General features: G+C 39.3%; 1 protein-coding gene across 7 annotated transcripts in view; it reads right to left on the bottom strand.

Moving 5' to 3' along the window:
- Nucleotides 1-4,477: 4,477 nt before the first annotated feature.
- Nucleotides 4,478-27,072, bottom strand: part of CUL4B (cullin 4B) — a 33,741-nt gene continuing 11,146 nt past the window's right edge. Inside the window, exons 6-22 of one of the 7 annotated variants that reach the window (XM_055119961.1) lie at nt 26,929-27,002; nt 26,012-26,174; nt 25,586-25,702; nt 23,957-24,039; nt 23,211-23,278; nt 22,171-22,289; nt 21,088-21,280; nt 19,987-20,091; nt 19,732-19,812; nt 19,047-19,157; nt 18,403-18,494; nt 17,177-17,284; nt 15,389-15,502; nt 14,624-14,729; nt 12,960-13,132; nt 10,647-10,799; nt 4,478-6,649 (exon numbers count right to left, since the gene is read on the bottom strand). In XM_055119961.1, coding sequence (XP_054975936.1) covers nt 6,554-6,649; nt 10,647-10,799; nt 12,960-13,132; nt 14,624-14,729; nt 15,389-15,502; nt 17,177-17,284; nt 18,403-18,494; nt 19,047-19,157; nt 19,732-19,812; nt 19,987-20,091; nt 21,088-21,280; nt 22,171-22,289; nt 23,211-23,278; nt 23,957-24,039; nt 25,586-25,702; nt 26,012-26,174; nt 26,929-27,002 — 1,956 coding nt within the window. In that variant the 3' untranslated portion in view covers nt 4,478-6,553. The remainder of the gene's footprint in view (nt 6,650-10,646; nt 10,800-12,959; nt 13,133-14,623; nt 14,730-15,388; nt 15,503-17,176; nt 17,285-18,402; nt 18,495-19,046; nt 19,158-19,731; nt 19,813-19,986; nt 20,092-21,087; nt 21,281-22,170; nt 22,290-23,210; nt 23,279-23,956; nt 24,040-25,585; nt 25,703-26,011; nt 26,175-26,928; nt 27,003-27,072) is intronic. The other 6 variants (XM_055119962.1, XM_055119963.1, XM_055119964.1 and 3 more) reach the window with 6 other exon arrangements.

Genomic DNA, 27,072 nt, shown 5'->3' with positions numbered 1-27,072 from the left:
TTTTAAGGCTCCATTCACTGTGCTTGAAGTTTACTTGTGACTCTACGCTCAAGGATCGCTCCTGGTGGGGCTTCGGGAAGCCGATGTGGAATCCCAGAATCGAATTCTGGTTGGCTTCAGGCAAACTAAGTATGTATTTATCTCTCCAGCCAGGATTTTTGTCTTTTACAGGAAATAAAAGAAGTTCTGCCAATGAGCAGAAAGCTAGTTAGTGGTAATAGGCCCTAAATTTAATTCCCAGCACCACCCGCAAGAGCCAGGCCCACAGTGCCAACTTAAACATGGCAGTGAGTGACCCCAGACCCACATGGCACTCTTGGGTGTGGACCCTAAGTTTTATTTTTTTACAAAGAATTGTATTTCTTTCACTATGTTGGTCATAATAAAGTTTGTGAGACTTTATTTTTAGAGTTTTGGGGCCACACCAAGAGTGCTCAGGGCTTAGTCCTGTCTGCACTCAGGCATCATTTCTATGCCTGGAATTGAACACAGGTCAGCCATGAGTAAGATAAGAACCCTATCTGCTGTAGTATCGCTCTGGCTCATAGGAGTGTGAAACTTTCTATTTTTTTTCTTTTTAAAAAAACGTTATTGAATCACCGTCAGATAGTTACAAGCTTTCATGTTTGGGTTACAATCTCACAATGATCAAACACCCATCCCTCCACCAGTGCACATTCCCCACCACCAATATCCCGGGTATCCCCCCCTTTCCCGCCCTCCCCCTGCCTCCATGGCAGACAATATTCCCCATACTCTCTCTCTACTTTTGGGCGTTATGGCTTGACACTGAGAGGTCATCATGTTTGGTCCAATATCTACTTTTGGCACACATCTCCCATCCTGACTGACTCCTCCAGCCATCATTTTCTTAGTGATCCCTTCTCTATTCCATCTGCCTTCTCCCCTCCGCTCATGAAGCAGGCTTCCAGCTATGGGGAAATCCTCCTGGCCCTTGTCTCTACTGTCCTTGGGTGTCAGCCTCATGTGATGTTATTCTATAGTCCACAAATGAGTGCAGTCCTTCTATGTCTGTCCCTCTCTTTCTGACTCATGGGAGTGTGAAACTTTCAAGTCTATGAAGGGCCTGTTCAAAACAGAAAGAGTCAAGAAGTAGAGAAGCAATCCCGGGCATGAACAAGGCCATGGCTTTGATTCCTGGCTTTGTCAGCATCACTGTGTGTGAGCATTGTGACTCCTCAGGTGAGCACTGTGCAATGCAAGTACACTACAAAAGGAGTGTCAACCGTGGTGAGCCTTTTGGTGGAGTGTGTGCCTGGGTGTAAGCATCACAACCTGAAGCGTGATCTCTAGATCACCAGGGAGTGCCTCCCTGCTCCAACCTTTCTGTTGGGCCACCCTTAGCAGTGCAGAATTGAATCTCCGGCTCCTGAATGCAGATCACACACTCCAGTTCTTTGAATCATTTCCCTGGACCTCAAATCCTTTTTTTTTTTTTTTGACAGTACGGAAAAGAATTCAATGAAGAGTTAAGTTTATACCAAGGGTTTCTATCACATCACTATTCAAAACAAATCTCTTCACAACAGACATTAAGCAGTTTGGGGGTAGGAATCTGAGAAATATTAACAAAGGATCAGCAAGGATATACCACACGAAGCCTAATTATGCAAATTTCCATTACTGTTGCTCTTTTCTTTTTTAATGAACCATTTGTTTTGGCAATTTTATGTAGATGAGGGAACAGAACATGTTTATAACACTTCTGCCACTCATAGCATTAAACAGAATGGTCATTAAAACAAACAAAACCCAACTTGTGTTAAAAAAAGATTTACAGATAAGAGGCTTACAGGAATGTCACAGCCTAGTGAATCACTGATCAAATCCTCGGTGTTGCCAATGTGACAAGTGTCATCCTGGCAGCTCTGCTGTCTGGAATTCCCGCCGCCACAGATTCTAGCCAGGTGTGGAAGTGCAGAAAGAGGACACAGCAAGCACCACGGCCAAGTGGCAATCATGGGTATGAGCACTGTGACCGCTCAGGTGAACGTTGTGCAGTGCAAGCACATCATGAGAGGAGTGTCAATCTTGGTGAACACTGTGCTGGAGTGTGTGCCTGGGTGTACGCACCACAAGCTGAGGCGTGATCTCTGGTGAACACTGCACTAAGCACGTGTGTGAACGAATAAGAGTTATGGAAACAAAATCAACAGCCCTGGATGGAAGAGAAGGCGCAGAGAGTGAAAGATCTCAGAGGCTGGAGTAATAGTAGAGCGGGTAGGGCACTTGCCTTGCACACAGCTGACCCAGGTTTGATCCCCAGCATCTCACATGGTTCCCTGAGTACCACCCAGGAGTAACCCCTGAGCATTGCTGGGTGTGACCACAAAACCAAAACATACTCAGAGGGTAGGATTGCCTTGCACACGACTGACTGAGGCCTGATCCTTGGCACCCGATACGGCCCTCTAGTCGGGCAGGAGTGATCCCTGAGTGCCGAGCCAGGAGTAAGCCCTGAGCACCACCAGGTGTGGCCCCTGAACAAAACACACAGATAATGATTTAAAAATGAATTTTTAACTTTGGACACAGATGCCTGAATAGGATAAACTCATATTGAAAACCGTACACAAATAAAAAATAAAAATCTAGAGTATGCTAGACTTTATGTTAATACTATTCAGTAGACTCAGGTTCAAAAACCTTCTTGAAGGGCTGACGAGATGGCTTCAAGTTCTAGAATGCACGCATTGCGTAGAGACTTGGATTTGGTCTCCTGAGAACACCAGGAGTGACCTCATCCAAAAGGTGCTCCCAGAAAAGCCCTGACACCACCAGATATGGTCACCTCTCCCTCCGCAGCAAAACAACCCCAAAAGAGGTTTCTTGATTAGTCTCGAGAAGGGTCTTAAGGAGCACTTTCTTATGAGTGTATGTAGCCCCAAACTGCTAACTACAACAATCTATAAATAAGTGGGCTTGTTTTGATGTCACACCTGCAGTGCTCATGAATTATTCCTTGGGGGGCACCATACAAGGTGGTTGGGAATCCAACCCAGGTTGTCCATAGGTGAGGCAAGTGCCTAGAGCTAGAGAGACTGAATTGTCTCTCTAGCTCTAAACAAGTGGTTTTTAATAGACAGGTTATGGAAATAACCTAGGTGTCCAATGACAGATTGGGTTATACAAATGTGGGATACATATACAATAGAATACTGTGCAGCCACAAGAAATTTTGAGATCATGCAATTCTCTGCAATTGGAGGATCTCATCATCTTAAATCAGAACGACAAAGAAAATATGCTATGTTCTCACTAATCTGTGGCAAACAGAATAACAAGTCTAGGGAATGGAAGGAGTCACAGGTGCACAAACCAGCTGTTCTAGATTACAGAAATAAAAATGCCAAGAAAGGAGAAACAGAAAGGGGGAAACAAGAAAAGGTGGACTGGAAGAAACAGGGAAAGGTTCAGAGGTCTTGGGCTCCTTGGTCTAGAGGTAAGCTACTGGTATACATATATATCTAAACCACTAGACCCAATACTATTGTAAACGGGGATTCAAGCTATAATAATTTAAAAATGTGTGTCAAGAAGACATTGGGAGGGTGGGAAGGAACGTGGAGCCACTGGTGGTGTTGGAGCTGGAAGCGCTGCATGCCTGAAACTATTGTCAAACTTTTCTTTGAAAATCATGTTATCTAAAAATAATTATTTTTCTGGTATTCCAAGGGCTGGAACGATAGCACAGCGGTTGGGCATTCGCCTTTCACGCGGCCGACCCGTGTTTGATTCCTCCGCCCCTCTCGGAGAGCCCGGCAAGCTACCGAGAATATGGAGCCCACACAGCAGAGCCTGGCAAGCTACCCATGCGTATTGGATATGCCAAAAACTGTAACAGTGTCTCCCAATGAGAGGCGTTACTGGTGCCCGCTCGAGCAAATCGATGAGCAACGGGATGACAGTGATCAGTATTCTAAGGGGCAGGGGAATTGTAAGTTATGGAGTCATGATTCGTAGCCAACCGGTCAGGTTTTTCAATGTGAAGGACTGAGGATATGGTGCTACTTGGCCCTGCAGCATTGGAAATTACTGGGGTCACCCCACAATGTTCAGGGCCTTCAAGGTTGCACTCAGGGATGCTTGATGCTCAGGGACCATGTAGTGCGAGCGATGGAATGGATTCACTGCACACAAGGTGTGAGTGTTAACACTTAGATCATGTCTTCAGCCCTAAAAGAGTACTTAATGATCTTCCTGCTAGCCCATGACTTAAGATTAGCTTCATACTCACTTCTTGAAACTGAGTTTTGAGCATCTGAGTAAAACAGTGTTTATACTGGTACTCAATTCTTACAATATGACCTTTAACAATACCTACCCTTCAGGATTCCTGGGGGTTTTAACCACCCTTTCCCATCCCCTCCCCTCATCCACATCCATAAAGCACAATCAGTAAACCGTAACAACCAAAAGGAGAAAATATGCATTTTCAAGATCTGCGCCAAAAAGGTTTTTTTTTTTTAAATAAAACTTTTATTGGAGAAAAATAGAACCACCACGTACACAGGGAAAAGAGCACAAAAATTCAACTGATACAGAACAACAACTGAAATTCACAATTTTCCATGTTGTTTGCATTAATCTTTAATTGCTCTTACAGCTCCCCTCAACTTGTTTAATAGCCACACCAATTTTCTCAGTTGAAAGAGCATCAAGTTTTCAAAAACTGAAAAGCCTCAGGGAGGGAGGGGACCAGCCTCCAGATAACAAAAGTGACACCAAGTCTCCTCCTAACAGGACCAAGTCTATCTAGAAATTCCTTGAGAGTAACTATCAGGTCTTATGATGTAGTCTACATCTCTGACACCATCAGAGAGATGTTTCAACACTGACATAGATGGTCCATTACAGAGAGGGGGTAAAAAAGGCATATTCATTCTCAAATGAGCTCATGTATGGGACCCAGGGAGGAGCTACGGAAATACAGGCAATGGTTGCTCAAAAAGCATTAAAAAGGCATTCTATGTACCACAGATGATTAGACAACAGTTGTTTAAGTTGGTACAATTAGAAACAGGCAACTTTTTATAGCCGATTTTGAGAGCTGAAGAAACAATAGCAGACACAAGAGCCAAAAGTCTCCTCCAGTTGAAGGTTAGGACCTAGGTTGTTACTAATGGCTCCAAATATTCTAGGATATATACCGCTGCAAAAAGCATTAAAGCAGTTTTGATATTAAAAGTCAAAACAAAATTTTCTGCTTTTCCTTCAAGATCCATCCTCTTCAAAGTTCCAAGGAAAAATAAAGAATCAAAAAATCCACTTACACGGTAAACACTTTTGCTATTTTCTATGTATGAACAATCCCAGGACATTTTCCTGAAAAGTGTCCAGTGGCTGTGAGAGTTTTTAAATCTTCAAGCAGTTTTGAACGGAGTTAAGATCTGCATGACAGAATTTGAAATTCCCAAATAAGGGCTATGTGAGGAAAATGTTTATGTCTAAGGCTTTCGAAAGTTCGAATGAGAATAGAAAGGGCATTTTTTACCAGTGAGGAGGAGAGCTGGGATGCTTCCCCAAACTAACTTTGGTAAACAGGAATGGTAAATCCTAGGAAGTCTGTAACAATCTACAATTGGTCCAAGTTAAAGACAAAACTGATCAAACAACAATTAAAGTCAAAAGGAAGTTGAGAATTAGTTGAATTTTTACTCTTGTAATTTTTGTAAAATGAATTTACAAAACATATTATTTTGGTCTCTTTTACAATTTTCAAATAGTATTAATTTTTAATATGAAGAGTTGGGATTTTTCTCTCCTATCATATTCTTCTAGTACAACTCCATCAGCAATTTTCTATTTCAGCTATTTTTTATAAGTACCTGTTAATTAGCACAGTAAACTTAGGGCTAATTTATATACACACATTCCATAGACATAAGTGGAAAATTCTAGGATGTGTATATATAAGAGTAAGCAACTGTCCCTCTACTTGAAAAGTTGTTTCCAAATAAGCTCTTTTTTGAAAAAAATCCCTTTCAATGTAACAGAACAATACCTAGTAAAATATCAATTAGCTATGACAACTTATTTTTCTTTTCAAGGGAAATCACAAAACAGGTGAACAACCAAGTCCAGGGTGGTTTTTCTATTTGATAAATACATCCAGAACTCTGTACAGTAAATAAAGTCTGCATGCAGTTTAAGTATCTTTAAATGACATTTTAAGCAAAAAAACCTTTTGCTTAGTAATTAATGGTGTATAAGAACCCCCCTTCTGTCTTAATAGGCATAGGAACCTCTTCCCCAGTTCCAAAGAGGAATTATGAAGACCAGGTACTTTCTTAAGAATTTTCTGCACATCATACTAAATAACATGCAAAGAGTTCAACAACATTCTTCTTAAAGGTAAATATTACTCTTTAACTGGGCATGTTAACCACTGAAAAAGTCCACCTCAACTACTCCATTACATTGCTTCATTTGGTCATTGGTAGTATAAAACAAGTCAAATAATACAGGATCAACAGATTAGTTATTCACTGGCTACTGTATGACACCAAATGCTCCTCCCAAGGCCAATATTTTATGCGATGTAGTTGTACTGGTTTGGATTTTCTTTATCTCTTTCCATATAATCTCTGTCAATTAATGACTCTATTCTCTTCTTAAGATCAGCAGGCTGTAAGAGAAAGCAAACTTTCAGTGCAAAGTTCATAATCACAAGCTCAAATCCATTTACCAAATGCCAATTAAAATAAGTTTGGGCTTCAGTCTGGAGAGAGTACAGTACGAAGGGCACTTGCTTTGCGTGTGGTTGAGCTGGGTTTGATCCTAAGCATCACAGAAGTCCCCTGAGCCCCGCCCTCAGTGAGGGATCCATGAACAGAGTCAAGAGCAAGTCCTGAGCACTGCAGGTTTGGCCCAAAAACCAAAACGAAAAGTTTGTATTTACTATTTCATCTCTTTGAGGTGGGGGAGCCTTCCAAGAGATACTTTCTCTTGGAGACTCTAGTCAGGCTTTTTGTTCAGTGCTAAAAGTCCAAGAAGGAGGTACTCCTTGGGTCTCATGTGTTAGTGTTGGAGACCACCAAGGCCATACTTAGTCCTCAGGTTTCTTAAGGGGCCAGAGATTGAACTGAGATCCTGAGCATACAAAACATGAGCCTCTGACCCCTATGCAGATCCCCAACTTGGGCTTAATTTAAAAGCTTGCTTTTCTTTCTTTTGTGCTGGGGATCAATCCCTGGGCCCCAAATATGTAGAGCAGGTACTCCTCATTTTAAAAAAAGCTAAGTGCAGTGAAAAGAAGCTGAGTTATGAAATGCATTATGCTTATACTATACATATCCAGTCACACATGTCAAATATTGTTACATCACTTTTCTATTTTAAAGAGGCATTCAAAGAACTAGCTACTTTATTCACAGTTAAATATGAAAGACTAATTTAACCTAACTTCACCTGAGTAACACATTAGGGAAATAATACTATGGAGTTTTAACAAGATAGTCTGAAAAAATAAGTAGACCTTTACTTTGGGCAAAAGGTAGTTCTCACACTTCGGATGCATTTTATAAATAAAAAAATAAATGTACTGGGAAATCATTACACACTCGCAAGTACTCTACTGTTTAGCTATATTCCTGTTTCTTGGGAAAATCACAATTTACAAGCAGAATAAAATGTGGGGCTGGAGGAGAGTCTCGGTATCCCATATAGTTTCCCAAGCTCGACAGGAGTAATTCCTGAGTGCACAGCCAAGAAGCCAAGAGTAACCCCTGAGCACTCCCAGGTGTAGCCCCAAAACAAAACAGCAAAACAAACAAAATATCACTAAGGCAAATGGTTTGATAAGTACTCCATAATTTAGACCTTCATATTTTAGGCTGAAAGTAACATTTAACTACCTACTATAAAAGACTTGGATTTCTGAATCCTTCTTATGTTTTAAATCCTGAGAAAGTTCATGGGACAGCCTTGCAAGCTCCCCATGGTGTATTCATATGCAAAATCCAGTAACAAGCTGAATCTCATTCCCCTGACCCTGAAGAGCCCCCAGTGCAACATCATTAGGAGGGCCAAGTCGAGATGGACTTCCAAGATCTCAGGGAAAGCACGAAATGAGATGTTACTGAGCCCGCCCGAGAAATCAGTGATTAATGGGATATCGTGATTCGTGAATATGTATGTCATATTTATCTCACTCTATTTCAATGATTTTGCTACGTAAAATATAATGTCAAAGCTAAAAAAAATCCTGAGAAAGCTTATAAACTGTCCTCATGATTGCATTCTTAGTTCTTAAATGACAAAATACCAATGCTATTGTATCTAGTTTAATTCAAAAGAATATAATCTTGCTTGCTTACAGAGGGTTTTTCAGTTTATGTAAAATAGAGACTTCATCAAGACGTATAGAGAGAAAGCAGTCTAAGGAACAGTCAAAATTCTAAGCATTATTTTACTCAAGATTTCTAAGGTTTAAAAATCCACATGGTATTCGCTCAATCAAAATAACCTGGAGCGGGGAAAGAGAGCTAGAACACTTGCCTTGCATGTGACTGATCCAAGTTTATCCCCACTATCTCATATGGTCCCCCAAGCACAACCAGGAGTGATTGCTGAGTGCAGAACCAGGAGTGACCCCAAAACAAATAAAAACCTAGAGCATCTGTACTAAGTTCATAATAGGGATCCTCTAACTTTCCTAATCATGAATATCTCTCCAGCTGGAGGAGAAAGCTTTACTGACAAAGGAGAAGATGAGAGTTTGGCAGCATGATAGTATTAGGTTCCAAGAGAGAAAAATCTTATTATAGTAAATTAATTATTAATGGGGCTGGAGTGATAGCACAGCGGGTAGGGCGTTTGCCTTGCATGTGGCCAACCCGGGTTCACCCGGGTTCGATTCCCAGCATCCCATACGGTCCCCTGAGCACCGCCAGGTGTGATTCCTGAGTGCAGAGCCAGGAGTAACCCCTGTGCATTGCCGGGTGTGACCCAAAAAGAAAAAAAAATAGCTATTAAATGCTTACTATGTGCCAGGCCCAGAGCTAAATTTATTTACTGAGGGGAGGGCACAGCTGATGATTGCTAAGGAATTACTTCCCATGGTACTGAGGATCAAACTGTGGTCAGTGCATATAAGATAAGCACCTTAACCTTGTACTACCTACTTCTGGCCCCCAGTGCTATATTTTCTATATACGTCATCTCATTTATATCTCATGATTTTTCCATCTAAGTATCCTCATTTTACCAAAAAAAAAAAACCTCAGCAAGGTGAAAGAGGTTATTACATGAGCACCAAGCTCATGAGAACTTGAGTAACCAAGAGTCTATTAAAAAAAAAACACCTAGTAAGTGTTTTTTATCACAAGTTTAGGAATCTTCTGAAACTTGAAAAACAGGGGCCAAAGAAATAATACAGTGAGTAGGGCCTTGCCTTGCACATGGCAGATCTTGGTTTGATTCCCTAATACAGCACCTAATTTGGTCCCTTGAGCACTGCTAAGAGTTATCCTTGAATAAAGAGCAAGGAGTAACCCCTGAACACTACCAGGTGTAGCCCCCAAACAAACAAAAAACCAACACATCTTGAAAGACAGCCCAGTACACTACACTGTCTGTGCCCTGGGCATTTATACTGGAACACATCCATACAATGACCAATTGCAGTTAGGCAGAACTGAACTTCAAAAAAAATATGCCCAATGAGGACTATTAAATGGATTTTTGTCCTGAGGGTCATACCCGTGGCACAGTGCTAGGATTAGAACCAGTGTCACAGCCAAAGCTGCTGGGCAGGTACCTTAATATCCGGGCCTGCAGTTTTTAAATTGACACTACGTAACTAAACAGAGAATTAGTTTATGAAATAAACTAAACAATTAGAAAAATCTGAACCTGTCAAATACCAAGGTGGTTCAAGTGGGAATAACAGAGGCCCAAAAGAAATAATGATCTTGAAAATTTCAAAGACAAGTTTAACAGTAAGGTGGCAGAGCTCTTTTTTGGGGGAGGGGGCAAAGGTTGGATGCCAAAGAGCAAACCCAGAGTCCCATATATGCAAGCCACCTACTTTACTACTGAGTTACATCTTCAGACCCCAAGTTTAAGAGCCTGTATAAAATGCTTTCTTTTTTTTTTTGGCTGGAGGGGGTGGAGCTGGGCCACACTGGCAATGCTCAGGGCTTACTCTAGCCTTTGCATTTAGAAATCATTCCTGGCAGTGCTTGGGGATCATTATGGGGTGCCGGGGATTGAACCCACGACACATTGAGCTATCTCTCTGGCCCCTATTCTCACACACACACCACACACACACACAAACACACACACACACAGGAGCGATAGCACAGCGGGTAGGGCATTTGCCTTGCATGCGGCTGACCCGGGTTTGATTCCTCCGCCCCTCTCAGAGAGTCTGGCAAGCTACTGAGAGTATCTCCCCCGCACGGCAGAGCCTGGCAAGCTACCCATGGCATATTTGATATGCCAAAAACAGTAACAAGTCTCACAATGGAGACGTTACTGGTACCCGCTCGAGCAAACTGATGAGCAATGAGATGTGTGTGTGTGTGTGTGTATGTGACAAATGAAAACTTTTAAACTGTAAGATTCCTGTCTGAAAATCCTTTATAAAAAGGTCAATATGAAAACACAGAAGCACCTACCTTCACTGGAAATTTCAACTGATTGTACACTTCTGAAACAAGGAGATTGTGGCTAAGGGTCTTTCTCATCTTCATAATTCGAACAATTGCAGCATCAATTTGATATTGTCTGTCCTGGAATACTCTTTCTGTAGTACTTGCTTGTTCTTCAACCTACCGGAAAAAAAGATTTTAAATTTAGGAATTCCACCTGAACAAAGTTGTTTATTATTACACATTTTACATATAAGGGATATATATGCAACACCTGTTAAGTCTTCAAATTACTTAAAGGAAATTTGCAAATACACACTATGACAGAAAAAAACCCTGCAACTATTAACTCCTTTATTTCCTGTACCAGTAGTAGTAGTATCAATATTAGTTAACATACCAATACCATCTCTGAGTTCCTTTTCTGGAAACAGATGACTTGACAGGGAATTTGTCATTTTCTTCTATCCTTAAAATCCTTAGATGGCTGTTGACCAGAATTCTATTTTGTTTGTTTTGGGACCACACCTGGCTACACGCAGGAGTTACTCCTGGCTCTGTACTCAGGTATTACTCCTGACGGTACTTGGGGGACCATATGGGATGCTGGGGACCAAACCCGAGCTGACAAAATGCAAGGCAAGTGCCTACCCTCTGTATTATTGCTCCAGCCCCATTGTTGTTGACTAGATTTATGTATGATGTTGGCTTATATGCCACTGACCAATTTCTGACTCAAGATATGGTACAAATTAGGTAGAGCCAAGCTGAAAGAAACATTTGGTAATGTACAAAAATTAGAAATTCATAGTGCCTCTTTTGTGTTTTGAGCCATACCTAGCAATGCTAAGGGGCGACTCCTGGCTATGCACTCAGGTATCACTCCTAGTGGGCTCAGACTGGGATGCCAAGGATTGAACCTGGGTCAGCTGCATACGAGGCAAGTGTCCTACCCTTTACACTACTGCTCTGGCTCCAACATAGTTCAAGACCCACAGAAATGTAGTTGCTTGGAAATCAATTTACAAGTCTAACACTAATTCAAAATAACTTTAGCACCATAATTAAAAGAATAGTCTTGAGTTTTTGCAGTTAGTTTCTGGTACAGCATTAACAGTTCTAAAAGTTAGTTCTAAAAGTTAGGAAATGAGTGTTTTTTTTTAGGTGCTGGGGGGGGGGTGTTGGACCACTCCCAGCAGTGGCTCAGGGTTCATTCTTGGTAGTGCTCAGGGAACCTTCTGTGGTGGCCAGGACTGAACCAGGGCAAGCAACATAAAAGTCAAGTGCTTTAACCCCTGTACTATTTCTCTGGCCCATGACACAGAAATCCTGTAAGGGACTACACTGCCTTCAATGTGAATGTGGAAAAGACAGGAACTTGTTTGAGATGCTGAGTTGCCCCACATTAAAACTTTCTATCAAGTATTATTAGATCTTGTTGGAACTGAACACTACAGTTGTTGGTTTTGTAATAAGTTTCTTAGAAATTAAAAAGCCTTTTTTTGGGGGGGAGCAGTGTTGGGGGTGGAACCCAGGTCACCTTGCAACCAAAGCAAGTACTTTACCACTTAGAAATACTAAATTCCTGGGGCTGGAGCAATAGCACAGCGGGTAGGGTGTTTGCCTTGCACGCGGCCTACCCAGGTTCGATTCCCAGCATCCCATATGGTCCCCTAAGCACTGCCAGGGGTGATTCCTGAGTGCAGAGCCAGGAGTAACCCCTGTGCATTGCCAGGTGTGACCCAAAAAGCAAAAAAAAAAGCAAGAAAGAAATACTAAATTCCTCAGATTTTTACCAAGCAAGTCAAAAAGCTTTTAAAAGGACAGTATCAATTGACAAAGCCTTTCTAAAATATAGAAAGGCTTTGTATGTATGTATGAAGACATATGTATGAAGACCCTTACATTTTAATGAAGACCCTTACATTTTTAATACTTTTTTAACTCAAAAGAACTACTTCCATAAATTTATCACAAGGGAACGATCAAAAAGATTAAGACACAGGTAACGAATGTTCAGTTGCTAACAACAGATATAACAGGCATTTAAAAAATACTGTATAGCCATCTGCCATCTTGTACATATATTTAATGGCACGAAAAAACTCAAAAGACAAAGACTATAAAATTATGATGAGTATGCAATAATTGAGTACCAAATGAGTACCTCTCCCTCTCTTAAAACTCCAAAACCAAATATTTAAGTTTATTTATGCTACCATTAATCATAGAGACTGTTAATACTATTGTGATATTATAGGCATAAAAACTTTATATACATTTTTATTATGAACACATAATTCCAGAGCAAATAGGACTAGGAGAATGCTAAAGAAATACCGTTTCTTTCATCTGGATCTGATTGATCTTAATCCTAAAAAGTTTGTGTTTGAAATCATCATTACAAATGAACTTGTCACCATCTTCAATATCTTTGCCCTTTGGATTTTTTGCCAGAACTCTGGCTTTGCCACAAGCCAATGACTGTAGTGTTCTCCGTAATTCTCCATCCTCTGAAGAAGAAAGAGGCTTAATTACTTTGTTATTAGCTCATCAACATGAACAGCTACATTCAACCTCCATCTACATATTCCCCCATTCCTCTTTTAAGTGTTTCTGATTTCCCTCAAGGTCACTAATGACTTCCTCTTTGTTCCATCCAATGTCTTTTCTTCCTGGGTGTCCTCTAAACACTTCAATGATCATTCTAAGTAGGTAACTACTAAATCTCAAAAAATGACATCTCACTTCTTTTAGTTCCACATTTGGGGGTTGGGCCACACTTGACAGTGCTCAGAGGACCATAACTAGTGCTAAGGGAAGATTCAGAGTCAACCTTAAGATAAGTACCTTAATCTCTGAACTCTCCAGCCCGTTCAGCTCTGCATTTAAAAGACACCTTGAACCTAACTGATTTAATAACTACTCCACTATGTACAAGATTTTATTAATCATCTTTCCCATGAAACTCCCACAACACTGTATCCTCTTTCCAATTGTTATAGCCCTGGAATAATCACTTAAGGGGCTTGGATTACACACAGGGGACCATATAGTGCCAAGGACTGAACCTGAGGTCCCAGCATAGAAAGCATGTGTTCCAGTCCTTCGAACCATCTCCGTGTACCCCAGAATCATCCACCACATATCCAGTAGCTGCTTCCTTAGAAATGTCTCCCTCATTTTCACTGACCTAATTCTACTCTAAACCCCTTATTACATCTAAATTACCTGGTTAAACTGTGGACAGAACTATCTCCTCACGCTCCAAAGCGCCCTATATCCCAGACTAGTTCAAACAGTTCATGTTACACATCTGAGATGCCGTAATGTGGGTTTATTTTACTATGTTTACAAGGTTCTCCACATCTTGCCTACTAACTCTAGGCTAGGAAAACACTTTAAAAGGCTGGAGGGCAAGCTTTACAAATGTGTGAATTCTAAGTTCAATTCTGGCATTGGACTGACCACCCCCACTGGATGTGTCCCCCCTCAAAACATTTTGTGACTGTCAACACATTTGTCATGCCTATCTCCAATTTCGATATTTCCCTTTGTGTCTATGCCTCCTGTTTAACTAAAGCTTGAGGCCCAATTTAAGATTAACATCCCTCATGAATATTTTTCCTATTGTGCCAGTTTACAATGATCTCTTATTATGTGGAATTTGGTGAGGGGAGTGGGCCACACCCAGCAGTGCTCAGATTATGTGGTACTGGAGACTGAACTGAGTCAGGTGCACGCAAGGCAAGCACTTCCCCCCCTGTACTGTTTCGCCAGCCCATGCACTCCAGGAGTATATGCAGAAAACTCGATATACTCCAAGTAGGCTCCACAGATTGGTACGTGGTTTTAAAATTATTCTAGTGTCATTTCCCTCTTATCCCATAATTCTATTTACAAGATTGAGAGCAATTATTCCCTCGTAGCCCCTTAGAGCTCTTAAGAATAGAGTGCACATAATGAACGCCACATGCTTACTGTTAGATTGATTTAACACAAACCTATTCCAGTTGCCTGCTTGATTTCTTCTAAACTGAACTCCTCTCCCTCATTAAACATTAGCAGCACCAGCGTTTGGAAGAGAGAGACCTGAAGTTCTTTTTTCCCCTGTTGGAAAAACAGCAGTGCTTGGACATTATTTTTAAAAGCACATTAAACTTAATCAAATACCTAATCTCTTACAGGAAAAGCATTATTTTAATTAGTGGATTTAGAAACATGGATTAACATAATCCAGAAAAGCCAGTATGTTCAGTGTAAGGTTTAAGTGTGATCTACCCAAAATAGGGGGATGGGCTGAGAGACGTTTTACAGGTATTTTATTAAATCTTAAAATTTAAAGAGAACACAGTAATAAAAATTAATAATAATCTATCATTATAGACATCTATCTATTTCAAATGCATTTTCTACTTGCTTGCATCCAATTAGTCATAAAAGGCTCTATGGGTTTTAAAATTAGATATGGGAGATGTTCCCCTAACACCACTCTATTTTTTAGATGCCAGCAACAAGATGTTCTGTGTCCAAACATCATACATCTAAAGGCGGGAAAAAAGGATAGAAGGAAAGGCTTTGTGGTTTTGCAGCAGGGACACTGAATTATGGGAAAAATCACACTCAGATTATACACAAAACTGTGACTATCAGGTGTCATGCAGACATTTAGGATACATGTATAAAACATCTTAAACCTTGGACTCAAGAGGAATGCCTTCAGCATCAAAGATGAAAGTGAACTTTAAATTTTGGGAACATCTACTTACTTCTTTAAATTCTGCTTTTAGTACACAGTGGCCGAGGGTTGACTGCCACTGAAGTTTTCGGCCACTATGTTTACCCAGATAAAATGTCTTAAAGATCTCCTGAAGTTTTACCATCTGCAGTGAATAAAATAAAGGTTTGTTTAAACTCTGTATCCAGTATCACATTCATCTCATCTATACCTTCATATACATATAAACACAGCTTGATTAATAGTATTTGAAAGTTTATAAGACTATATAATTTGCTCCTGAGCACCACTGGATGTGTCCCTAAATGCTCCTAAAAGTAAAAACAAATGGGAGATAATCTCACAACAAAATGATCAATGGATCTGCTACATAGCTACAAAATCTAATAGTATTTATCAGTGTGCATACTCTTAGATAATTCTAGAATATTCTATTCAATTTCTGAATCTGGATAATTTCTCTGGTGGTGTTTGTGCGTCTAAACTTGCTGGTTCCTTGACCTCATTCTCAACTGAGTTCTTTCACAGGTTTCTCTTCCTACCACCTGATAAAAGTGGACAGTTTCTAAAGTTCTGTCTTTCTTACATTTTTCAAAATAAGCCGCTTTTCTGTTTACCTCCCCCATTTTTGAGGGAAATTCACTTCCCATACTTCTAAGGCCATAATCATGGAGTATTTTTTGTTGTCATCTTAAAAAATTTTTAATTTGATTCACCATGAGATACAGTTACAAGCTTTCATGTTTGAGTTACAATCACACAATGATCAAACACCCATCCCTCCACCAGTGTACATTCCCCACCACCAATATCCCCAGTATACCCCCACCTTTACCACCCTCCCACTGCCTCCATGGCAGACAATATTCCCCATACTCTCTACTTTTGGGCATTATGGTTTGCAATGTGCGTACTGAGAGGTTATCATGTTTGGTCCTTTATCTACTTTCAGCACACATCTCCAATCCCAACTGATTCCTCCAACCATCATTTTCTTAGTGATCCCTTTTCTATTCCAGCTGCCTTCTCCCCACCCGCTCAGGAGGCAGGCTTCCAACTATGAAGCAATCTTCCTGACCCTTGTATCTACTGTCCTTGGGTATTGGTCTTGTGTTATGTTATTTTATACTCCACAAATGAGTGCAGTCCTTCTGTATGTGTCCTTCTCTTTCTGATTCATTTCACATAGCATGATACTCCCCATGTCTATCCACTTACAAGCAAATTTCATGATGTCATCCCTAACCATGGAGTATTTTCAATCTTACTCTAACCTTAACCCCCTTTCTAGGCTTCAATCCTGATAGATTACTAAAATATCCATCCCATATCAAATCAACACCCAGGTGACCATCTGGGAAAAATAAAAGATGAGTCAGGGAAAGTAGTGCTGAACTGGGAGGTTTGAGTTTTTTTGGGGAGGGCTTTTTTGGCCATTCTTTTTCTTTTTAATTTTTAATTTATTTTTTTTTTAATTTGGCCATTCTTTGCATGCTCAGGGATTATTCCTGGATCTACACTCAGCAATTAATCCTGGCAGGCATGGGGGACCATATTGATGACAAGCAACTGAACACAGGTCAGCCACATGCAAGGCAAATGTCCTACCCGTGATACTATCGCTGTGGCACTGAATTGGGAAATTTAGCATCATAAACTGTACTCTAATTAAACGAGGAGAGGAAAATATGAAGACAATGGTATTTGGTGGTGGTACACTTCCAAACACAGGATGTTTACTATTTTTTATGATAAGCCAAAGATAAATACTATGTGCTTCTTCTGGGTGTTTAATTCAAAACCTAGACAGAAATCTTACCTCTGTTGGTAAATGAACTTCCATAGGCACATAAGTTGGCCAATAACCCATTGTAAGGATATGCACAGTTAACTCAATATTCCCAGGTACATTCTGATTCTGCATATACTGTAAGAAGATAAAAACAGACACTGGTCTTAAAAAAGTGCATCTGTCATTTCATAATGACCCATTCAAGAAACCCCGCTATTATTAAATCACATGCAAATACTGACCATTCTTAAAATACAAAGCAGCTATTAAAGTTACTGTAAATAGATGAAACCTATTATTAAGTACACAAGGAAAGTGCATAGGTTAACTTGCATTTCGCTTCAAATGGCACACAAAAAAATCACCTGACAATGTTACAGGTACTATTAAATAATTTCTCACATCCAGCTGGGCTGTTACAGGATCTCTTCTCCATTCCCCCCATAATACCACCTGATTTGCCCACCTTTGGAGAACCCTACGGAACACCTTGCAGCAACCCCCATTCCTCAACCCACCAGCCAGACCAAGTCACGGGTCTTTCACTTGCTTCACTGCCTGTTTGCAAGGAGTGACCTGAAGTGAGGAAGGAAGAAGAGGGGGGAAAGGGCAGAGCACATAAACCCTGTTCTACAGCTACTTAGGACTATTCTGCAGCTACTACAGAACCCTTACTGATAGTGATCTTGTTCCAGTCATCTTTTCCTACTCTTATTTCTCACCTCAGCAATAGTAAATAAATCACTACTTAAAGTCTAGAAAATAAATCTAATTAAAGCCATCACTACTACTAGTGCCCTTAAATATTTCAAAATTATCTTCTACCAACATCTTCAAAACTGAGAAGAGAACTTCTCATTCCCAATGTCACCAAAGATCTTATATAACCACTTATAAAGGTAATAAAACCTTTTCTCTTCCCTCCCCACTGCCACCTCTAAACATGCAAATCACCAACAGTACTTAGATACTGGGGAAATCCTGTTCTCACAATCTAGCTACAGATTTGCTCACTCAGATCTTAGTTTTATGTATTTTATTGCTATGCTTGTGTTATCTTGGGTGTAGACTGAGAATATATGCTGAATATACTCACATTTCATGGTTGATCTTTTTCTCTACTGTGAATATCATCTGAGTTGCTATTAAGTGTTACAACAAATACATGTTTTTATTTATCCTTTTCAGTATAAAACATAGTATGGAGGTAAAGAAACATATTTAAATTTGAGGAACTAAAGAGTTTAACTCACTTTTACCTGTTTGAACTGAATCATGATGTCTTTAGAAAGTTCCATGTCTTTAAACATTCCTTCAAGTTTGCTGGTAAAAGCAGCTCCACATTCTATTAAAGATGTTCATACATTTATAGTATTTTAAGTAGTAGAAACAATATGAAATCGAAACATAAAATGCAAAAATTATAATTACCTGCAACTATTTTTAAGAATAAAAAGAACCTCTACCTCAAAGTGTATGCCCCATTAATTTAAACTCTTTAATTCTGTTGTAATATGGTCTACTTTTATACAAATAATGATGATTTTATTTTGTTTTGGGCTTACACCCAGCAGTGCTAAGGGCTTTCTCCTGGCTGTGTAGTCAGAGGTCACTCCTGGTAGGGTTCAGGGGACCATACAGGGTGCAGGGGATCAAAACCAGGTTGACCGCATGCAAGGCATTTGCCCCGCCTGCTTTACTATCACTCTGTCTCCAATTATTTATTTTAAAAGTAAGGTGCAGTAGGTATGTATAAGAGAGGTTGGAAATCTCATGACCTTATTACTCAATTTATGTTTTCATTGTAAAAACATGTATCGATGTTTAAGAAAGCAACCAATTGTTTAAAAGAAAACATTTTCCCTCAGAAATGAAAGAAAAGAAAATGAAAACATACCATGCTTAAGTTTGGAGAGCATTGATTTTTCAGCATCTACAGATGCACTTTTCCCAACTAACAGGCGTTTGGCTAAATCTTTCTTGTAGAAGGCCTCAAAAACATCCTTGCCTATATTAAATAAGAAAATACAACTCAAATATTTTAAAAAATAGTTGACAAAATTTCCTCAGAGGGCTTAATAAATCACAACATTACTCCAAGCAATTTATATATATAGTTATCCAAGTTTGTAAAATGCAAAGAAAAATAAAATGGAGGAAGATCTTTTGAGCCTGATATTTCAGAAGACTCCTTGCTACAAAGAATTAAGACTGCATTAAATTTTCTTTAGAAAGCTTTAGTTAACCAATGACTTTGGTTTCAATACTCTCAATACTAAAACAAGTAGCAGGGGGCCAGAGAGATAGTACAACAGCTAGGACATTTTGCCTTGTATGTTCAATCCCCGGCACCCCATATGGTTTCCCTGAGTGCAGAGAAAGGAGTAAGCCCTGAGTACTGCTGGGTGTGTAACCAAAACATTAACAAACAAACAAAAAATAAAACATGTAGCGAAAGTCAAGGTTCTTATAATGGATAAGTCAAAAGCACAAGGTATTTAAAAAAAATTCCTTAAGAAACCCAATGAGGGACTGAAACAATAGCACAGTGGGTTAGGGTGTTTGCTTTGCATGCGGCCGACCTGGGTTCGATCCCCGGCATCCCATATGGTCCCCTGAGCACCGCCAGGAGTAATTCCTGAGTGCAGGGCCAGGAGTAACCCCTGAGCATCACCGGGTGTGACCCAAAAAAAAGAAAAACAAAAGAACCCCAATGAATTAAATAGAATTTTAAATATCTAACTCCAAATAAGCACTCTCTCCAGGTTCATTATACTTGCCAGTTTTTCTGTTGAGTGCTTTGTTTTGATAGAAAAGTATCAAAACGAAATACTTACCATAGATAAATCTAAAAATGATCATAATCTTATCCAACATTTTTTCAAGTTCTTCATCTGTGGCTTCTTTGTTGCCTGCACGAAGCTTTGAATCTACATACTTAGCTAAAATGGGGAAAAAGTTTGTTTACTGATCACAGTATACACAGTCAAATATACTGGTTTACAATATACTGTTTTTCAATGTTTCAGATTCTTTTTTAAGGTTTGGTGCTGACAATCGAATGTAGGACCTCAAAACTGAACACAAGGCTACTATTGAGCTACATCCCTGGGCCCTTGCTGCATATTTTTCCTTGCTGCATTTTCCAGTCTCCAAAGACAGGGAGGAAAGATCAAGTGACTACAAATGTCACTAAAATAATAAGTATCAAAGACTGAATTCAAATCCAAGTCTCCTGATATTTAACATACCTTCTAGTATACTGATGCTCAGTAAAATGGAGTATGGGTACCCAGTTTTTTGGAGGGTGGGGTGGGGCGGGGTATTATATACATACAGCCCGGTGCTGGTGTAATCAGTCACTGAAGACATGGCAATCTTCTGGAGTGTCCATTATACACTGATGCTAAGCAATCTTAAACATTAATTTTCTATTAAAACAAACCAGATATATTACAAAGGCAAAATTTTCCCCCTAAGTAGAAGGATTAATAGGCCAACAAATTTATCCTATCGACAGAGGACACTAGAGATTCTTAGGTACCTCTTCCTAAAAGTAAGGGATTGGTATTTGGATAAGAAAAACTGAAACGAACTTCAATGTATCACACCCTTCCACTAAATGGGTGCAGATCATTACGCTTGCTTTTATCCTGATTATTTCCTCAGTAACAACTATAATTTTTCTACTTTTTCTGGTACCCCTAAGACCACTCAGAAATAACCACTCATCTCTAAATTACTATAGGCTTACGAAACAGGTACACCAAATTTATTACCAATAAAAGTAAATGGAGCCCAGTGTCTTATTTTATATCAAGAGTCTTAGAATCCATCAGTTAAGCAACCCTGAATCAACTAATATACCACAACCTTGCTAAAAATTTGGACTAATGCAATTTTACAAATAAAATAACATTAAATTATTAGAAAAGTACCTATAAGTTCAGCAGGTTTGTTTGGTCTTTTGTTAATAAATGTTTCAAATGCTTCTTTCATTGCATTGATAAATTTCTCATTCTTCATAAAACAAACATCAATTATGTGGTCCACCTTATCTTTGAAATCCAGCAATTCTTGAACCATAGTTTTATCTTTTTCTGGATTAATTACTATAGTGCTGCCAAATGCCTGAAAAACAAGTTTGTATACAATGAAAACAATCTCAAAATTTTAAGTTTTAATACATATCTAAAATGCCCCCAAAAGTAAAATAAAGCAGTTTAGGAACTCAGAAAAGTAAAAACTACTTTTGAGTGAAAAAACTCATAGACCGTTTACCTACTATCACAAGTATCTAAAGGAATGACCGTGAGGTACATTATCATAATAGGGTATTATAAATGAGTGAGCTCTCTTATCTACTTTTGAAAAAGTTAAATTTGAAACTGAAAAATATGGCAATCTGGAACGAAGGAAATAATGAATTGGGGAGGGGCTGGGTTGGGCACACTTCCTGGCAGTGCTTGGTGGCTATGCAGTGCTGGAATCAAACTAGAGTTAGCAGCATGGAAGTCAAGCACCTTAACATCTTTCAACTATCGCTGTGCTTCCAGCCCCACAACAAAATTTTGAATACAGAATTTGTCTTGTCCCATCCTATGTTCACTGCTGTAAGTACTGGAGCTAGAAACCATGTCTACATCATGTTGACATCAAGAAAGGTATTTTGGGGCGGGGTCACACCTGGAAATGCTCATGACTTACTCCTGGCTCTGTGCTCAGGGATCATTCTTGGTGGGCGCAGGAGACCATATGGGGTGCCAGCGATTGAATGCATGTCGGTCACATGAAAGACAAGTGCCTACCTGCTCTACTATAGCTCCGGCCCATAGAAAGATAAGTTTTATTGTTGATCTACCACGTAACCATCATTATCAGGTTAACTGTCCCCAAAGTTCCCAGTACTTTAAAAAACAAAACAAAACAAAACTGGATCTAACAAGTAAAAAGTTTTGCTCATGTGGAGTCTGGGCTTACAGATTATAAACCATGAGGTGGTGGGGAGTAATAGGCAATACCTTAATGTATTCAATCCACTGTTGCAAAAGAACTTGAACTCCACCTCGAACTCTACTGAAAAGTTGATAGAGTAGAGATAATTCTTGAATCCGGTTTTCATCAAGGAGATTAGTTAAACCTGAAATTTTTTTTAAAAGTAGTGAGCCAAGATGTCAAGTATCTTAAAGAAAGTTAAAATTTTTATTATAATACAGGCCTGAACTATAATTAGTTTGTCTGTAGAGATTTGCTTTGAATTAAAATCACATTTCTGAGTTAAAACTAAATATAACAAACTTAGTCTATAAAAATAATTATGTAACAGTTTGTGCTATTTTCAAGCCAGATCAGATGCATAAAGAAAATTATAAAAACTGGCTGACATAAATACATATTATAAGCACCATATCAGGCATTAGTATACACCAATTGTATCTCAAAATATTAGATATGGCCTAATCTAATTGGTATATTAAAGGCCATGAATTCACAGGCCAGCTTTATATGAGATTTGAATGTCTTTTTATATTAAAAGAAATACATTTCAAAATAAAACACTAAGGTAACTATAAAATTCTGAAATATATCCACTTACACGAAAGAAAAAATAAAGTGTGAAGATGGACTCCTGAAATATATGTAATACTATTACCCAATGATAAAGCAGTAAAATTTAAAACAAGGAAAAGAAAAAGGTGATTGGATAGAAAAGGTACTGCCTATTTGTGGCATTAATAAAGTAAAATTCACATTATTCTATAAGACCACTTGGGATTAGAGGAAGTGTTTGATTTCATATGCTACAAACAAAAACTGGTACAAAAATGTCTTTCTTTATGGTCTTACAAATAAGTCAAGGATTCTCAAACTTGTACTGTTCCTTTGTTGGTATTGCTGAACCTCTCTGATCCCATTTACTTGAATGATAAGCTAAGGAAAGGTATTTCCTGAAAATTTACTGTGGTGAAAAAGGGGACAGAGAAGACTGTATCCATCCTCAAGAGAATCAGCCACATGCTAGCAATCTTTTAAAATCTCTTATTTAATAACTGCCAATTACCTTTCTGGAGAATTGCTGCTAAGTGTTCACCTAGAAGTTGCTTTTCTACAGTAGCGATTAATGATTTCCTACAAGGAAACAAAGTTAGGATCATCGGCATTTGATTTTGCTAAAAATGTAAAGCCTGAGGATGTGGCGAGGGAGGGGGAAGGAATCAAATAGTACATTTTATATTAATTTTAGTATTCCTATCCCATGTATAATTTGTGAGTTATACTCACTAGAAGAGAATACTGCATATTAAAAATTTTTATTTACATCATAAAATTAATATTTGCGTGGTCATGCCATAACTGGATTTTTCCAAATGCGTCTGCTTTTTATTAGGAAGGTAAAGAAGTGATTTATGTTGCTTACAGGAACTTCTTGGTTGATAATATTTTAACAGAGCACAAAAGAGGCAGGGGATGTAGCTCAATGGCAGAGCACATGTTTCACATTTATGAGACTGAGGTTTGATCCTCAGTACCTCTACCAAATAAGTAAAGGCAGCTTCTTTCATCACTGAATTTTAATTGGTGTGAAGATTTCAAAGGTCAAATCAATTTCTACTACTATTTTAATATTCTATCCTAAACATATAGATCCAACCAATAACCAAACCCCTGATTACATCTAAGGTAAACAGCTATATTTGTATTATGAAAACAACTGTTAAAACCTCCAGTTACACATCAAAATAGTTACTAACACGTTTGCGGATGCTTAAGGTACTTTGAGTGATTCAACAAGTCAGTAATACTTACTGGGTGGTCTGATCTAAGTAAGTAATAAGTCTGTCTGCTTCTTCTTCTAGACGTTTGTTAACATGATGAAGATACTCAGGAACCTACAACAATAACGTTTTGTATTACTGTTTTCCTACCCATAAATCATTCAGGAAGTATCAAAGCCAAATGAACCTGAAAGCAGCCCTGTCAAATACAGGGCTTAATCATAATAAAAATTATGGGTAGAATTTAGGATCCAGGGGATAGAGCGATAGCACAGTGGGTAGGGCATTTGCCTTGCACGTGGCCGACCCGGGTTTGATTCCCAGCATCCCATATGGTCCCCTGAGCACTGCAAGGGGTGATTCCTGAGTGCAGAGCCAGGAGTAACCCCTGTGCATCGCCAGGTGTCATCCAAAAAGAAAAAAAAAAGAATTTAGGATCCAGAACTCTAACTTTAAGAGGAGGATAAAAAGGACTGCCTTGTAGGATAACATGGCCTCAGGTAGTTTAGGTTTATTGGGTTACTCCCGTTACAGTGCTCCCACTGTGTTTATTTGTAACTTCTTTCTTAGTGTTCTCTTGACTTGCAAATACTGTTTTTCTCTTCTCCTTGAGTCCTTTGCATAGTCTATTCAGAGCAATGTCCTTCGTGTATGGACACAGAAAGACTTAGCAAATGCTATGCTTTTGTAACCTTATGTCATTTGACTCTACATGATATTTTCCTCCTGGGCATCTGTTCTCTCAACCTAAGCCTCAGCTACCCTTACTTCCTAGCACCCCCAAAAGCAGGGTCCCAACGAGGGACGGGACACTCAGGGCAAGCTACCCTGGCATCGAGATGGGCCTGGGCAAAGTGCCTAATGCTTAACTATAAGTTAAGAGCTTGATCATGGACAAATGTTGTCATGATCCAAACAGTGATAACTAGATTTGGACCCTGCTAGGGTTAGGAATGATTAATCTAGCCTGAGTGCTGTGGTCTGAGTCTGTGGCAAGATGTTGCCAGAAGAGCTGCCTTGCAAGCCTCAATGTATCTCTTGCTATGTCCATACAAAAATAACTAGTATTAGGATGTTAATAAGTGTTTGGACTAAGGAAAGGAAAAAAAAAACCCTTAAGAAAGAGTCAGGAAGGGCTTTGGAATGCCCTGCCCTCAGGAAGGGCTTTCTTATATTGATTTTGATACCTGGTTGGGTGTAGCCTAGAGGCAAGGTGGGAGAGACAATTTGGAGGAGACTAGAGAAGGAGAGAGGCTGGAGTAAATAAGAGGAGGGAGCTGGGAGTGTGGGAGATGAGAAAGATGGAAGATTGAATAAACGGTAACTAATCAGCAACCAGCTTGGTCCTCGTTCTTCCCTTGCCGGTCCTTGGCCAACGGCCATCCCGATCCAGCCCATACACAGCGTTTCCAGAGCACCGAACGTGGGGAGAGCCCACGAGTGCGCGCGCCCGATGGTGTGCTTTATGGGGAAATAGCTCAAAGGGCTGGAATACGTACCTGGAATCCACACAGCTCTGAGTTTCATCCTCAGTCACTGTCTGTCCTCCTAACTACCTCGGCCCTGGAGGCCCCAGCAGCATTGGTGAGATCCCACCCTCCAAAACACATATGGTCTATTGTGAGACACAGTAAGTATATAAATCATGACTTATACATACCTCACTTTCCTGCATCAGCTTTTGGCCTTCAGCTGCGTAGAGCCTATTAGTTTCTTCCAGAAATCGTTGCTCAAAAGAATCTTGATAAATCTGGGAGGGCGATACAGAATGAAAAGGCTAACTTATTTATAAGTATCCAGAATATTCTCGCACCAACAGCATTACAACTGTAGTTCTTAAAATATCTAAATGGTAGGCTTTGTTTTGGGGGCACACCTATGGAATTCCCAGGGACCACTCCTGGCTCTGCACTCAGAGTTACTACCGGCAGTTTTGGGGGACCATATGGGGTGCTGGGGACTGACCTCGGGTTGACCACATGCAAGGCAAGTGCCTTACCTGCTATACTACCACCCTGGCCCCTAACGTAGCAAAATGGGTATGGCAATCAACTTTGTAGTATAAGAAGTAGGTGAGTTAACTTACTTGCAAATCAGAAAGCATGCTTAAGAGGCTTCGAAGCAAACTCCGGTCAATGGCTTCACCATTCCTTTCCCTTTCTATCAGGAGGAGAATGCCATCAATTGTCTTATTCTGGACTTTCTGATCACTTATGATATGAGCTCTAAATAACTCCAGACCCATATCCCTAAAATAAAAGATATAATATTGTTAATTGATTACAATGCTACTTCTGAAGATGCTTAACTTTCTCAGTAAATGTTAATGAAGACTTTAGGGTTTGAAGCAGCATTTGTAAAGGGATAAAATCCACACATTTAATTTTAAGTAACATCATTAAAACATGCAGGAAACTCATTTTGTCTTTAATGAGAACAGAAGCTAAATTCTGACTTTCTCCATAACTAAGTTTTGTTTTATTATTTCGGTTGGTAGAGCTCTCCCTTGGTCAAATCAAAAAGGCAAAATTAGTTCAAATACATAAAATGGTCTTTACTGCACAGGTACTGAAGGCATAGTTGGTCATTTATTATCTGACTGCAGTATTCAACAATAAGTATGCTCTGATAACTGCTTAATTAGATACTAGGAACATGGTGAAAGAGTTCATTATACTGGTCTATTTTTGGTATATACATAGAATTTTCCATAATGTTAACAAAAAGAGCAGACTGACACCAGCAACAAAATTCTATACACTCACATTGCAAACTACACTTTCATGAGTTAACAAAGAAAGTTCATAAATTATGTATGCTTAGGGAATATAATAATCTCCAATACTGAATTGGGTAAAACAATTAAGAAGGCAAAATTAAAATTCTGTAAGTCAAATGTGAATTTTTAGAGAATATTTACAGTATCACTTTCTTCAGTAAGTGTAATTAAGATTTAAGTATGATTTGTAACAAAACCTTTTTCTAATTTTCTGGCATCCTTACCAAATGGAGGGTAGCATTGAATTCTGAAGAACGTAAGTTCTATCCAGAAAGAGAAATATGCTTCTGATCATTATCTGCCAATGAAAAGGAAAATCAGATTTTTATATTTTGTGAAGCTGAAATATTTGCTTTTGATAATGTAAG

The sequence above is a fragment of the Sorex araneus genome, chromosome X (genome assembly GCF_027595985.1).
Source record: "Sorex araneus isolate mSorAra2 chromosome X, mSorAra2.pri, whole genome shotgun sequence".
Lineage (NCBI taxonomy): Eukaryota > Metazoa > Chordata > Mammalia > Eulipotyphla > Soricidae > Sorex > Sorex araneus.
This window is presented reverse-complemented; position numbering and strand designations above follow the sequence as displayed.